At 36.4% G+C, this 15,290-nt stretch overlaps 1 protein-coding gene and 1 pseudogene across 1 annotated transcript; both read right to left on the bottom strand.

The window, feature by feature from the left end:
- Window positions 1-2,718: 2,718 nt before the first annotated feature.
- LOC103339868 (putative F-box protein At1g53550) lies at window positions 2,719-4,004 on the bottom strand (annotated as a pseudogene).
- Window positions 4,005-6,137: 2,133 nt separating this feature from the next.
- On the bottom strand, window positions 6,138-13,036 carry NODGS (nodulin/glutamine synthase-like protein). The gene is made up of 18 exons (XM_089043035.1): window positions 12,732-13,036; window positions 12,280-12,531; window positions 11,974-12,042; window positions 11,757-11,871; window positions 11,576-11,681; window positions 10,956-11,112; window positions 10,777-10,872; window positions 10,458-10,506; window positions 10,080-10,351; window positions 9,470-9,642; window positions 8,851-8,971; window positions 8,460-8,512; window positions 8,239-8,368; window positions 7,831-7,976; window positions 7,394-7,582; window positions 6,975-7,207; window positions 6,678-6,820; window positions 6,138-6,540 (listed from the first exon to the last, which is right to left on the bottom strand). Exons 1-18 carry the CDS (start codon window positions 12,891-12,893, stop codon window positions 6,478-6,480), a joined length of 2,529 nt encoding a protein of 842 aa, XP_088899161.1. The 5' UTR covers window positions 12,894-13,036; the 3' UTR covers window positions 6,138-6,477.
- Between the last annotated feature and the right edge of the window lie 2,254 nt (window positions 13,037-15,290).

Below are 15,290 nucleotides of genomic sequence, written 5' to 3' on the forward strand. Positions count from 1 at the left end.
CTGCATCATTGGTGGCTGCTGATGATGATGCAACATCTGAATCGTGGGTGAAATACAATTCAATCTGATTTGAGGCTATTTGATTTGCTGCTGATATGCTGCTGCATTGGCTGCTCTTTCATCATTGGCGGCTGCTAATGATTGTGCAACATCTGAATCATGGGTGAAATATTCAATCCGATCCGAGGCTGGAAGTATATTTGATTTGCTGCTGAGCACTGGCCAACGTCAGCAATTTGGTTGATCTCCTCTGCGCCTACGATGGTTCCCTCCTCTATGATGATATCCTCCAATTTGTAGGAGGAAGAGAAATAAAATAAAACAAATGGACACTAGTTTCTTAGAAGAATAGGCTCTTTCATTATAATTCAGCACAGAAAATAACAATGATAAAGGACCTATTTAAAGACTTCTCTTATCATAACCGATTAACCCACTCTTATATCTTAGACTCTTCATCAACCCACTAATTCATGAAGCTGACTGTTTATTCAACTCAGTAATACATGAACTTATTAAATCAGAGAATAAGAAAAGACTCAACATAATAGCATATTGAAACTTCTTGAATGCAATAATGATGTTATTTGCTGCTAATTTGTTATTGCCAACGGCGCTCTGCAATCCTGTATAAGTGTAGACTTCAAGACCTAAAAGAATCGTACCCGAAATTAAGGTAGTGTGCAATTTCTTCATCTGTCACTGTAACTAAGCTTGCATTACTTTTTCCTTTCGAACTTGAACTTCTTTCAATATTGAGAAATACTACTAAGCTGATAGTTAGCTAGTTTGTATCTATACTTGCATTACCAATGATGAAAGAAAGACCACACCTATACAAAATTAATGAAATTACCTAGAATGTGTATGGGATCGCTTATTGCCTCCCATTTGGCTGCTTCCAACACTGGAAACTGATGTTAATGTTTTCTTTGAGGAATAAAACTTCTATCAGTTGTTGACAAAAAAAAAAAGGTTATAAAACTAATGAAATTTCTAGAATTAATTACCTAAAACAAAACAAATTCATCTATATCTTAACTTGAAGAGTGGGCCCCGGGACTTCAATCATCACTCTTATTATGCCATCGTGAGGACAAAGACACAACATATATCATTCAAAAACCATATATATGTATAAACATTCCTCCAACAAATTTACAAGACACGCATCTCTCAAAAACAAAATATAAAAATAAATTGATAAATGTTCAAAGTATTCTACATCCCGTGTTTGGATCTCCATATTGGTGTCCCGCATGCGGTTGCTTGATGATCCGTTGTCACTCTCGAACTCCCTGCCTCACTAATATGACTATTGTTATTATTATTATCCGTATCAGTTGAGAAAACTCGGACTTGGATCTGGTTGCAAAAGTAGTGCGTGGAAATAGATTCAGGAGTTCTCTTGTTGCTCAAGTGAGCCCTATAACTACAGTGAACCGAAATCATGAGCCCGAACCTGAATTCCAGAGCTGTGGTGTTGTCATCTGAGATTTCTTTGGCCACATCATAGGGACGTAAGCACTGAGCATGGGTAATTTGAAACTCACACTTGTCTGATTCGAAGATATTAATAACAACGGACGCAGCGAGGTCGATGCCAGCCTGAGGCCTGTGGGATTGTAGTTGAAGAAGAGTCCGTACAAGAGCGCGGGTTGGAGCCTGTCGCAGTAGATGTCCCACTTCATATTGGGGTTTGTGGCTATGAGTGTCACGTCCCGCGGTTAAATAGAAGAGGAGCGAGTCGCATTCATGTGTGGGTACTGTAGGGCCGCTGAGTCGACTCGGAACTCGGGGGCATGAACGCCAACGTGGTTATCACCATTAGGAGTAACGCCAACCATCCCTATTTGAAATGATTAATTGTTGTTAATGATTTCAGAGAGATGAATATTCAATATTCAGGGGGGCTTGTGCACTCACGGGAGTTTAGAATTGGATTGAGTTGAGGTGTTTTTTTTTTTTTTCAAGGAGGATTTCTTTCTGTTGAACCGTTAGCATGCAATTGCAAAGCTGATTGGATAAGTTATAAGGATGTGTATATATATTCCTCCAGATCCAGATAGATAGATAGTTAGTTAGTTGACTTGACTTGGGATGGATATTGGATTTTGATTTTGATTTCTGGTTTGCAAAATTTTAGGGGAGAGATTGACTACTCTCACCACCAGCGCCAGGGCAAACCCATAACCTCGAGTTGGAAGGATTTATGCATGCGTGACACCCAACTGAATTATCTTGTATATTGAAACCTTTTGTTTATTTATCTTGTATATTGTGACATTTTGTTTATTTATCTTTTAAAAGAAATAGTAACCAAAATAAATCTCCTTCTTCTGTCCAGTCCAGTCACTTTGCTACATATAATATAGTTATATAGGAGGATTCATTATTGTCATGTAATTGTATTTGTTTTATAATGGTAAAGATTAATGATTCTTTTAGATCTATATTGATTAATGATTTCTTATAGCGTAGCATAAGCTAGCGTTGTCAAAACTTGAGAAGTAATATATCGTCAGCAATATATATCATCCCACAACCTCATCACCGCTTATATATCTTCAGAGAATAAACACACACACACACACTCATATATAGTATTCTGTGGTGTGGGAAAAACGAGAATTAATCCATGTATTTGGTAATAGATGATGGCGAAATATTACATCTATAGCTAGCAATATCTATATAATATAATTTCATCGATTCAATTCATTTTAAGGGGACAATGCTATCTTCATAACTAGAAATTATCCCAATTGATCCACTATCTTCCTGATCATATCTCATATCACTATCAAGAAAAACAAAATCAAGTATTCTAAATCGTTTGGTTTTCATATCATAAAGATGCAATTGGGGTGGACCATCGTTATATCCCGGTGTAAATCTAAAAAAATAGCGCACGAATGCTAGCTCACCTGTGTGAATTGTACCCAAAGCACTAACTGACCACCCACCACGAAAGTACCGTTCGTCTCTGGGCATCAAGCTAACAGTCTGCTTAATCCACACATGATTTTGATAGTCCTTCGAAATCCGTAACACGATCCTGTCCGACTTGTCAACAAACACACCCACACATCCCCCCACCTCAACTACACGTGCACTTCCTCGGGGATAACAATCAGCATCACTTTCATAATCATTATAATCATCCAACACTTGAGCATAATCTTGGGGCAGCGGCACCAATCTGAATGTCTCCTCCCTAACGTCAAATGCCACTATCACTTTCTGCTTCTTATGGATCCAATGTACCGCCCCATTGATGTACACTCCATCATTTCTTATCCCACGCGCTATATCAGAAAGAAGGTGTCTATGTTGGTGTACCTGCAATGGTCTCCACGAAGAATCCGTACCTAATGTGAATATGTACTCAACTCAAAATCCCATTTTCTAAGTCCCCTGGGATCAACACAGATGAACTGGAGAACCTTATACTCGTTTGTGAGTGGATTGAACCCAAAGTTATAGTTAGCGGATGCCTTGACCATGGATGATCCTTGTGTTTCTATAAGTACATCGGTATGGGGAAGTTCAATAAACTCTCGAGTGGTAGGGTTAAGTATGAAAACAGGGCCAAACCAAGTGGATGCACAAACCAAGCCATGCACAGTTTTCTCATCATGAAAACTGCCTTTGACAGCTTCGCACTGAGGCAGGTATGGAAGTTCGGCGACGGGTGCTGGAGCATTCCCTTGTTGCTCTATTTTTGACGAGAAGTAGCGGTTATTGTATTTGAAAAGGAAGTCAGTGGTGTCCCTGCAGCGAAAGTTCAAGAAGGCTGCGACAAAGGAAGGACTGCGGATTAGGGAGGGCCAAGACTTGCATACCCACCTGCACTGCATCATCAGATCCTCTGCTGGTAACCGTGGGAGTATATGCGAGAATATGACTTCAGTTGGAAGCTCTGGGATTGGATGATCATGATAAGCTTCCTGTAAAGTTTTGTCCACAATTATATATGTTGACGCAGAAAAATAGTTTGTCATTTTACCGCGCAACTTAGTGATGTTGGGCCTTCGGTTTGCACTGGGCCTCGGTAGGGCATTCGATCTGCAAGATAACAAACGCTCGGTAAGACCTAGGGCACCAGTGTGGTACCGGCCGAAGGCTCTCCGATGCTTAAGTAAGTACGGATTAAGATTGAACTATAGATCAATAGGCAGTATGCCGTAATTTCTGATTTTTTTTCCTCCTAGTTGGGATAGTTGTCCCCTTTTATAGGCCTTGGGAGGTGTGCAAGTTGTTTAGAATTTCGATGTGAGACTGTGGAGTCCAATTGTGGGACTGCCACGTGCCTCTGGGAGTGGAGTTGCCCTAATCGTGCGATCGGTAGGAACGGAACTGTAGCTAGGTGCCGAAGACTTCCATAGCTCCAATTTGGTCCACGTGTCCGATGCTTATTGGTTGTTCATTTTGGTATAAACAATATATATGTAAAAAATAAGAAGAAACAAAGAGTAGTGAAAACGGCAATCATAAAATTTATATATATACATATACGTATCAATCTCTGATTTACCATGTTCCTTGAACAACTTTCTCTAGTCACCGAAAGACCTCACCACCAAGTCAAAAAAAGCCTTGAAATTAACCCTTAGAACTCAAAAGATCAGGAAGCAACAGAATATACAGCACGCTAAGAGGTAAAGAAAAAACCAAGAGATGCGATGCTTTTGCTAGGGTTTCCCTAGTATTGATAGGAAAACCAAAAAACTCTAGTCATACAATAAGTGGCCCACTCATATGGTAAACTTTTGGTTAGTTTTCTATCTATGGCATTGGCAGTATACGGGTCCGACTATGGGCCTGACTGAGTCAACCTTTTGATATAGGAAAATGTTGGGCTTACCAATAAAAGTATTTTTGCTGGTCACTTTAATTCAATGTGTACTCTTATCATCATTCTCAACATTTGACACAGGTCTATTGATATAATCATAGTTCCATATATACAAAGTAAAGAGTTAACTATGGTTATGTCAATGGACACGTGTCAAGTGCTGAGAATTGTGGTAAGGGTACACCTTGATTAAAGTGGTGAGCAAAAATATTTCATATTTTTATCCCACATTATGTACCACCTCTTTAATAGAGGCGGAGCCCACAAATACAAGCCTAACATTACCCTTTGATATAACACAATTTCTTTAAAAATGGTGTATAGACTTCCTCTAAGCGTTTCTTATGTTGCCAGAAATTGTTAGTCTCCCTCTCTCAGCCACCAAGTTCTCCATTGATTGTTATATTGTTATTGTTTCACAATTGGTCATGGACTAGACAACATTGGTCATGGACGGTTATTTGATTGCTCCTATTATTTCACAAGGAAAATTATTTAGATTTGAAGACAGTAGTTTCTATAAATAAATAAATGGGAGTTTCACTAAAACACCCAAAATGGGGGTTGAAATTATAAAAAAACCCAAGCACTATTTAAACATATAAACACACCCAAAACCCATCATTACACACACTCAAAACCCATTTATAAACACACCCAAAAAGTTGACTTTATGGTTGATTTTGGGTGTGTTTCTATGTTTAAATAGTACTTGGGTTTTTTTATAAATACATATCTAGAATTGGGTTTATTTATAAATTTGTATAAATAAAATTAACAAACATGACGTGAGTATTTTATTTAGCTTCTTTGCTGTGCGGTCTAATCACCTCGTTTCTCTAGTTTCCTCACAAGGACTGCGGTGGCACATACCCAACGGCGGCTGTACACAATCTTGTGAAAGTCATCATCCACCCACCACCGTACACAATCGAAAGATATAATTACGGCCAATGAACCATTAAGCTCAAAAGCTGCATAAAAGTTTTTATGGTACAAAAAGGCAGTACTTATATTTAAGTTACTTGTTTTCGTCCCTGTTTGATTCATGAAAAAAGAGACTTAGGGATGAAAAATCAATTGTTTTCTCATGTTTGATGAGTCCAAGTATAGAAAGTCGTTGTCTGGCCTATGATAAAGTAGAGAGAAAGTGAAGACATCCTCCTAACTTAAGTTTTGTCTTCCCTCCTCTCATGGAAAAGTTTGGAAAAATGAGCCAATATTAAATAAACATTTTTCTTAATCATTTTGTCTCTATTAACAATTTATAATTACAATATATCATTAAATGCATTTTTTTTATTTGATTTAATATGAGTATAATTGAAAATTTATACAAACTTTGTTTTCCATTCCTACTCAAAATAAACATAGGAAAAAAATTAAAGTGATATTTCCCAGTTACTTTCCCAGCGTTACCAAACGTGGGAAAGGAATCTTCAATTTCTCATCCCTTGGGAAAAGTCATGGGAAATAATTTCCCCTCAAATTCGTTCTATTAACTAAACGGGGCCTTAGTGCTTACATTATTCTTAATTTATTTACGTAACGTGGAAGGCAACTAAAGCAAGTACACGAACAGAGCCACATCGAAGGCGGAATGATCAGAAGACAAAAACTCAATAGCGGTATATAAGTTGCTTGTATGCATCTTTGTGATTTGAGTAGTAATCGATCTCCGCCTGCAAACAAAACAAATTGTGAAAAGCATCATTATAAGCATTTCAAAGAAAGGGCATGCTAATGTTTTCGAGGACATTTTGTAATGGTTGAAATCATTTAATAGGTCAGCATTTAAAAAATTACATCCAAAATGTACCTTGCGGATCCCCTTTATGGCGACCAATAGCTTTTCACCAATTAGATCTGTAAAGACATTGTCTTCCTTTAGAGCTTCTAAAGATTCAGAAAGTGATTTTGGCAACCTTTGTAGTTCTGCGTCAAGGCTAGAAGGATTTGTATCTGTTCAATGAAGAAATATTACTAAGATGTTAGACCACAGTATCTAACATTCTTGAAAAGAAAAAGACCATAACCTCTATGGAAAAAATTTCTTCAAATAGTAGACAGAGAATGAAAAGAAATTAAAATGTCAAGGATTATCGTGTCATCTTACTAATAGGTTCAGGTAGAGAAAGATGATTCCTAAGACCATCAATGCCAGCAGCAAGTATTGCAGCCAAGCCTAAGTGCGGATTTGCACACCCATCAAATGATTTGAACTCAAAGTTGCTCACCAAACCATGTTGAATTCCAGGTGGGCATGCAGTTCTTAGTGGAGCTTCTCTGTTATCTTTTCCCCAGCACTTGTAAGCTCCACTCCATGTGTTAGGTTGTATCCGGTCATAACTACACATCGATAATGGTTGAAAATAAGAGAGGCTAGTCCAATCCAAGCATTTTTCAAGCGGAATAAAAAGTATGAGAAGGCAGTCTCAGCTATGCTATTTCCTACTCAATTGCATAACAAGATGGTGAATCAGTTGCTCGCAAGAACAACTATAAATACAATAATTCAGGGATAAATAGGTGCACCTATTTGGAATTGGTGCTGTAAATGCCAAAATTGCAGGAAGATGATGTAAAACCCCTGCCAAGAATTTCTCCCCAACCTTGGACATTCCATGCCGAGAGGATCCACCAGATCCCATAAATACATTTTGGCCATTCTGCCACAAACTGATATGCACATGGGCTCCAGAGCCAATTTCATCTAGAACATACCTGTCCAAGAGACCACAAAGTTATGTAGACTAATATGGACATTGAAGGACAAAAATTTCTACAGACCTACAGCTCATCAGCTGTCAGGTAAGAAGTAATGTTCAGCCAAGTTAAACATTGAGTCTCCATAGGCCAGAATTCACCTTCACACAAAATTCTAAAATCCAAAATTTCTTTTGGGCAAATTTTAAACCTCTTTTGCAATGAAATAAGCATCTAGCATATGTAGGGAAAAATTTGGAACCTACTTTGGCATAAAAGTTGCCAACAACCCATGCTTCCTTGTAATCGCCCTAATAACCTCACGGGCATAAATCAAGTTGTCAGCAGCATGCATACAAGCTGTGTGCCCCAGCGCCATCTCAAATTGTCCTTTTCCAGATTCTGCATGTAACTACAGTTTGTACAATGTAAATAGTAAACAGAAGCTGGTGATACTTGAATTGCATAATCATTTGGGAGGGGGCACTCTTAAACAAAGGATGTCATAGAGTGCTATATTTTATGTACCTACACCTTCTGTTGAATTTTATTGAAATTTGAAAAGAAAGAAAAACTTCCATATAAAATATCAGTAAGCATGGTGTTATATGGAAAAGTTCCTCCTACAAAATACAAAAACAAGCAGCAAAGATATCATGAGTTTTCTTTTGCACCTGTTCAACAGTAATATTCAAGGAATGGAGAGCAGGAATAACTTCATGGAATAAATAGGAAGCAGCATCATATGATGATGTGGAGCAGTAGGCTGTTGAGTCAAATGGCACCAATTCTTCCTTCCCGTCCCTGCACAAGTTTTTCATTTGTATTCCAAATTCTCACCATGCTTCTAAAATGTTCACTTACAAATTTACCTAGAGACAGAAGTATCCCATACCTTAGTATACCTTTCAAGATAAAAAACTCATTTTCAAAGCCTGCATTCATTACCTGGACAAATAGCATTAAAGTTTTTTTTAAAATTCTTTTAGTGAGATAGAAGACATAAAATTTATTCATGGAAACAAGCAGTCCACCTACAATGTAAACATAAATTTAATAGCTCACACTGCAAACATCTAAAAGTAAGATCTCCTAAGTAACAGCAGTATATTAATTCACATGAATTGGAAAGAAAGAAAAAAGTATTTTCTATCATTTAGAAAACCCGCATTCTTTTTCTAGATTACCCACCCTTATGCCTCCTTTCTCCAGGGCCGGAGACAGAAATAGCATTAAAGTTAATTACCAGAGTTATCCATATGTCAGACACAAACTATTCAACATACCAAGTTAAATTCATCTTTCAAAATTTTTGAAACCCTGCGTAAGGCCTCTCTTGGGCAGTATTCCCACGCTTCACCTGGTTTTAGGTGCATGTCAGCCAAAACCATTTCCTCTTGTTTTACCCTGTTGAGAAAAATATTGGTATTAAATAAAATAGTGGCAATAAATATTTTCACCTGTGCCAGATTTTACCTGATACAGAAGCATAAATAAGTCGGAAAATATTATTATTTATTAAATCATGTCTATGGCTACAAATAGTTTGTGTAAGTGATAGTATCTTAATAGATGTGATTATGCAAGGACGTACTTGTGTGAGGCTGCGTGTATGTGTGTATGTATACATAGATTTTTCTATTTGATCAAAAAGAGCGTGTAGTAGCACATAGCATATCACCAACTACCGCACGCAATCATAACAAACTACAAATTAAAAAAGAAAAGAAAAGAGAGGTTTTAACTTATTGTGTAAAGAAAAATAATAAGCTCCTCTAAGAAAAGGTCTAATAAACCACACATATATCATTTCAGTTATACTATACTACGATAAATACATTGTTACTTAAGAAGACATATGTAGTGTAAATATTTATTTGAAACCTCAGCAGAGCTATTCAGTACCATGGGATTCTCCATTTAGTCGATAAATCAGGCATGAGTCTGATCTCACCCACTCCAGTCAAATTAGTCTCATCAGCCGGACCATCAGCGAATGAAGTCATTCCCATAGAAGCAAAAGTCAAACCAATACCATTTTTTGTAACAACATCATTGAATCTATTTTTAGGAACAACCTGAAAAGATGGACAAGATATGGGACAAAAGAAATAAATTAAAAAATAGTCCTTATCCTATGAAAATTCAAGAAGTCACCTACAAAAACTAGAAATTGTTTAGTGTGATAACTTCCCCATTATAAAAGAACATACGTATGTCATTCTATGAAAAATCAATAGCCACTGGTTTCCTACAATCATTTACTGTACAAGCTTGCTTCAACCTAGAAGCGATAACTAGTTGCAGGGGTTGTATCTTTCATTACACAAATTGAATATATCAGATACCATGGATAAAATGGTTGTACGTCTGGTATGCTATAGTGCTCTAGAATATGGATACTGTGCCATGCGTGAGTATGTGTGTGTGTGTATCCTTACACTATCTCACAAGAATATAACAACAAAAGTACTCACCAATTTTAAAACTTAAACCAAAAAGAAAAAGAACTCACACGACATCTTTGTTGTCCGGAAGCATCAGACCAGATAACACGAACAAATGAGACATCATCTTCTGAGTCATTACCGTTCACTTTCACAAAGTTAGGAGATACAATATTCTCTGACCCAGAGGATTTGACAGAATAATTAATCTTGTAAAACTGAATTGCATTTTGTGAAAAGATGTCTTTAGCAGCCTCAATGGCTTCAGGAATTGAGAGATCACCATCAGCACAAGCATCACGTAGGACAGAAAATACAACTTCACGTGCCCTTTTTGCACCTGTCAAAGATGAAGTGGCACTTGAAGTGATTACCTGCAAAAAATATCTCTACATATACAGTTTATAATACTATTATAACAAACCTGAGTAGAAAGTTTAACAAACCTAAATAGAAAGTTTCAGGAAATGCGTAGCCATCAGTGCTGAACATCACCTGCAAATAAACCAAATGTTTTATTAATGCATTTATTTATGGGAGATTCACTATTATACCCAATATAGGGGCCTAAATTATAAAAATATTGTATCAAAAATATAGGGGCCTAACATATACCATTGTTAGAGTTTACCAAAAGTATAGTATTTACTCCATAAGCTCGTCATAGCAAGATATTGTAAGATAGTGAAAAACCACTCTCTGTTCTTAAAATTATAATGCACAGTTCCTTAATTTATTCTAGGCTTAGGCTTCATGAGTTGTTACCTTCTTAATTGGAGCTAGCTCCAAAAGTTCTTTGACTGAAGATATCATCCCATGAACACTGAGCTTAGGTACAGCCAGACCAAAGTCAAGGTACACCTGTAAGTGAAAATGTTTGTGACCAGCTAGGTTATACCGAATGTGCAGAAAAATGAAACTCACTGAGAATTACAAAATTTTACCTGGGGATAAATGGAGGCTAAATATGATGCTTCTTTTGAAAATGGGTAGGATGCATGTAAAAGAACTATACGGCACTTAGAAAATCTCTTGTCCTCGAGCACATCCCGAAGATGAAGAGGATTGGATAGCCGCATATCCAAATCTTTGTCACCAAAACTAGTTACAAGTAAAGAATATCAATTATTAATAAACAGACAACATAATTTTGAACAATCATGGTATCATAAGGATTGAAGTACTTTTCTATTCTACTTCAAAAGGGACACGGCACATATCCAAATCTTTGTTGCCAAAACTAGTTACAAGTAAAGAATATCAATAATTAATAAACAGACAACATAATTTTGAACAATCATAGTATCATAAGAAGTACTTTTCTATTCTACTTCAGAAGGGACAGGGAATAATAGAATCTGTTTTGTGATTCCTAGAACTTATACATTACATTATTCATATAGAAATCAACATAAAATTTAATTAATTTCCTGGCATAACCTTCAGAAACATTCCTTCAAACGGAGACAACAAATTCTAAGTTTTCAGTTCCTTTCTATAAGTATCACCAATCAATCAAAGTATAATGCAAAACAATTTTGAGAAATTTAAAACTTCCAATTACCCTGTATGTATCTGCATCGGCAAGTCAAAAAGTAGAGCGACCTCCAAACTACGAGTGAAGACATAGTCGATAAAACTTTTATTTGATATGCGAACAGGCTTTGTAGCTGGAGAGATAGACTAATCAGTATACCTTGTGGTTAACATAGAGAAAAAAAACCCCATCCAAATGTGATACTCACCATGTAAAACCTCAGCTAGACCTTCCTCAGCATCCTTCTTAGTGACATTTGTATTAATTTCCAGCCCGCTGCGGTATGCAGCTATGCTTTTCAAGCCAAAAATCTTAGCACCAACTGTAGCATAGTTGATAAGGAATTCAACAAAATCAGGGAGATATATTTTTACACCAGTAGATGACAAAGTGACATAAATATCCCACAGCTAACTAAAAGGATATGACTTCAACTTTCCAACAAATATTTCGGTGAAAAAATCCAATGTCCAAGAAGATCCAACGGGCAATTCCTAAAAGGAACAGAAAATGGCAAGAACAAATAATTACTATGTGTTTGTTGCTCAGTCAATCAACATAACTAATGATATCATCTATAATACTTATAATTACAACCCAACAACAAAAATGCCTGATAAACTGTAAACATAGATAAACATTAAAAATTAACAAATTAAAAAATTAGCTGAAAGCATCAAACACTCATCCAAGAAAAAGAAAAATGAAGATGCATAAGTTGTCTCACTCACTTCATTAAGAATCTCCTCAGCCAGATGTTCAATTCTCAAAATTCTTCCAACAACAGGTGCAAAATTCTTATGCCAATCTATCTCATGCTTTCTGTCCAACCTCAACCCATCATCAATGAGAATGGCAGAGATACCTGCAGCTCTGAAGCAAGTGGAGCTAATCGACTGCAATCCGGCGAGTCGGCGATGTACTTCAACTCCATGCAAGGTCTTCTCACACCCATAGAGCTCGGCAACATCCTTCAAATTTCTCTGCAAGACAAAACGCAGCGTTTGGCACATATCAAAAGTTCAGCATCTCGGTTTGACAAAACAGAACATCAGATAGGTACGATCATAATCAACGGATAATTCAGTGTCGTTGACTTGAGTTTGACCGCGCCTAGAGGCGTAAGATAGCAGGGAAGCGTTGATGGGAGGCGGAGACTGGAGAGAGAGAGCAGTGCGCATACCTTGAAGGAGAGGGAATGGGGTGCGTAGGATAAGGCGTCGCCGTTGGCTTCAGAGAAGCCACTAATGAAGGGTAAGGCAGAGTCAATGGAGACGATGTTGTGCGCGTGGGCGTCGACGAGCTCCGCCTCCATCACCGCCTTTCTCAGCTCCGTCAAATCCATGCCGTCGACTTTTTCTGCGAGCGTTGAACCGGGAAAGCTTGAGGTCGGCAGCCTTTTATAAATTATAACAGACGGAATTTTTTAATTTTTTATACCGAAAGAGAGATCATTGGTTTTTCTTCAATACGTCGGTTTTAACGGTCCAAAACTGTAATATCACTTGTGCATTTTTCTCCTCTCTTGTGGTGGTGTGTAGGGATTTCGAACTTCTATCTATATGGGTATAAATGGAAGAACTCCAATAAAATTATCTTGAATGTTAGGTGTCGGGTTTCCAACATTTTTCTCTTGTAATTTTAGTTTCATTATTACTTGATTTTCACTTTCGTACTCATTTTTAAATTCTATAAATTCTGGAGGAGTACATTAGTCAAAAAGCTTGACGATATTTAAAAAAAAAACAAAATTTGAAATTCTTTGTCAATAATTATGAGTTGTTGTTTCTCCCGCCTTTTTTTCTCTCAGTCACCAAGTTTTTATTTTTATTTTTCTGACTCTGATTGTTTATGGTTGTACATTGTTGAAAAAAATTTCAGTTTTAGTTTTCAACTGTAATAGCTTACATGGTGTTATAAACTCACACATATTATAACACGTGTTTTTTTATTCTATAAATTAGTCATCCACTGATATTATAACAAGTGGATTAGTAACACTAGCTACACGGCACAACGAAAATCACCACAAAAAATTATTCATATGTAGTATCGATAGGAGGAGTACCATGATAGCACCAGAAACTAATTTAATGCAAACACACACCTTTTTCATTTAGAATGGGAATTAAAATTCTTAACTTGGTGTTTTAATTTTCAAAGCATTTACTGAATCTTGGTGACAAGACCGACGCTAGCGCTGGGCAACTTGATCCTCTGGGTCCCAATAGAAGATGAAAGCGACCTTCAATTTATCTAATTTTCTTTGTGTCTTACTTTATATTGGTTTGATTTTAGAGTTTTCTTTTTTGGGTTTACATGACAATCATTTTCTCACCTTCATATATTGCACGCTTTATAAAATTTTTGTATATCTCATTGCATACAACTCGTTCTTGTGCAGTTAAAAAGATTATAGCTCAAGTGGTTAATTAAGATTGTTCTCTCTTGCACTCGAGGTCCTTCATTTCCCCCCTTTCCCAATATTATTTGTATAAAAAAAATAGTTAATATAGCTTTGAGATTTTTCATTACGTAAATTAATAATTAGTAGTAAATACAAAATAATAAAGTGGAGTATTCCATTTTGTGAGTCTTGAAAATTAAATGCATATGAGCCTCTCTCACGGCAGATACAATATTATCTTTAGGCCCGTCCATCACGTGGTTTGCATATGGCAAGCAGTTTTCCATAGAATGTTTGACAAAAGCGTAATCCTACTTGCATTCAATGTTTAAATGCCAAATGTCATACGATTTTTCCAATTTGCTAAAGTCGGGCTAGCTTCATATAAAGGATAAGGATTCGCATTTTATGGAATATACCAGCTGTACGTAGGGATAATGAAAATACTTATAATTAATAGTACAAATATAAAATAATATTTCAAAAACAAAAATATTTCCATTTAAAAAAATAACCAATAATACATATTTTTTATTTTTAAACAATTCATTGAAAAATTCCAATCATCTTGCACTATCTATATCCTCGATACTTGTAGTTATAGACACCGATATACAATAAGAAAAATACTTGGCTCGTTGTATTGTATGTAAGAAGCTATTCCTCTTTACAGATAAATTACAGTATAATATGTGTACATAAATTTTTGCTTTAGTGATTATGTTTTTGTTTATATAGGAAGGAGCTAAGGAGGGCATCCAACACTTTTTGAGAGATAATTAATTTTGTAAATTAGACTACAAATTTTAAGGGGAATTAATATTAAATGAGGCTAGCTAGCTAGCTAGACCAGTCCAGAGACTTAACTTGGTGATTTTCCCTGCAAGTGCAAAACGTCCATACGACAACTTGGACACGCAAGTCGCGATGTGCAAGACAACAAAAAGTTAGGTTGCACTTGAGGCCTATATATAACACGCCCCCTTGATTACCAAATTCATCTCAACTTCATTCCATCCAAGGATATAATTAGTTTGGCAGCAAAGGAACTAATTTCATTCAATGATGATGAACACCCAAGCACTTCTCAACCTCACCTTGGCCCTCCTCTTTGCAGGTAAACATAACTTCCTATGTTCTTTTATTTTTCCTTTACATCTAAATATCCAAATATATAAGCATTAAGCTCCAAATATTTGATGGGCTAAGAGCATCTCCAACCAATATTCCTTTACATCTAAATATCCAAATATATAAGCATTAAGCTCCAAATATTTGATGGGCTAAGAGCATCTCCAACCAATATTGATATGTCAAATTGCTATATTTTTTTCA

Source organism: Prunus mume, linkage group LG8, assembly GCF_029339155.1.
Source record: "Prunus mume cultivar Tortuosa linkage group LG8, ASM2933915v1, whole genome shotgun sequence".
Lineage (NCBI taxonomy): Eukaryota > Viridiplantae > Streptophyta > Magnoliopsida > Rosales > Rosaceae > Prunus > Prunus mume.

Excerpts from the sequence above, each read along its gene's own strand:
- NODGS (XM_089043035.1), bottom strand. The coding sequence starts at position 12,893 with ATGGATTTGACGGAGCTGAGAAAGGCGGTGATGGAGGCGGAGCTCGTC. Across the intron at positions 12,043-12,279 it reads CTGAGGAGATTCTTAATGAA|GAATTGCCCGTTGGATCTTC; the intron begins GTGAGTGAGACA and ends TGTTCCTTTTAG. Across the intron at positions 10,352-10,457 it reads TCCTGAAACTTTCTATTTAG|GTGCAAAAAGGGCACGTGAA; the intron begins GTTTGTTAAACT and ends CATCTTTGACAG.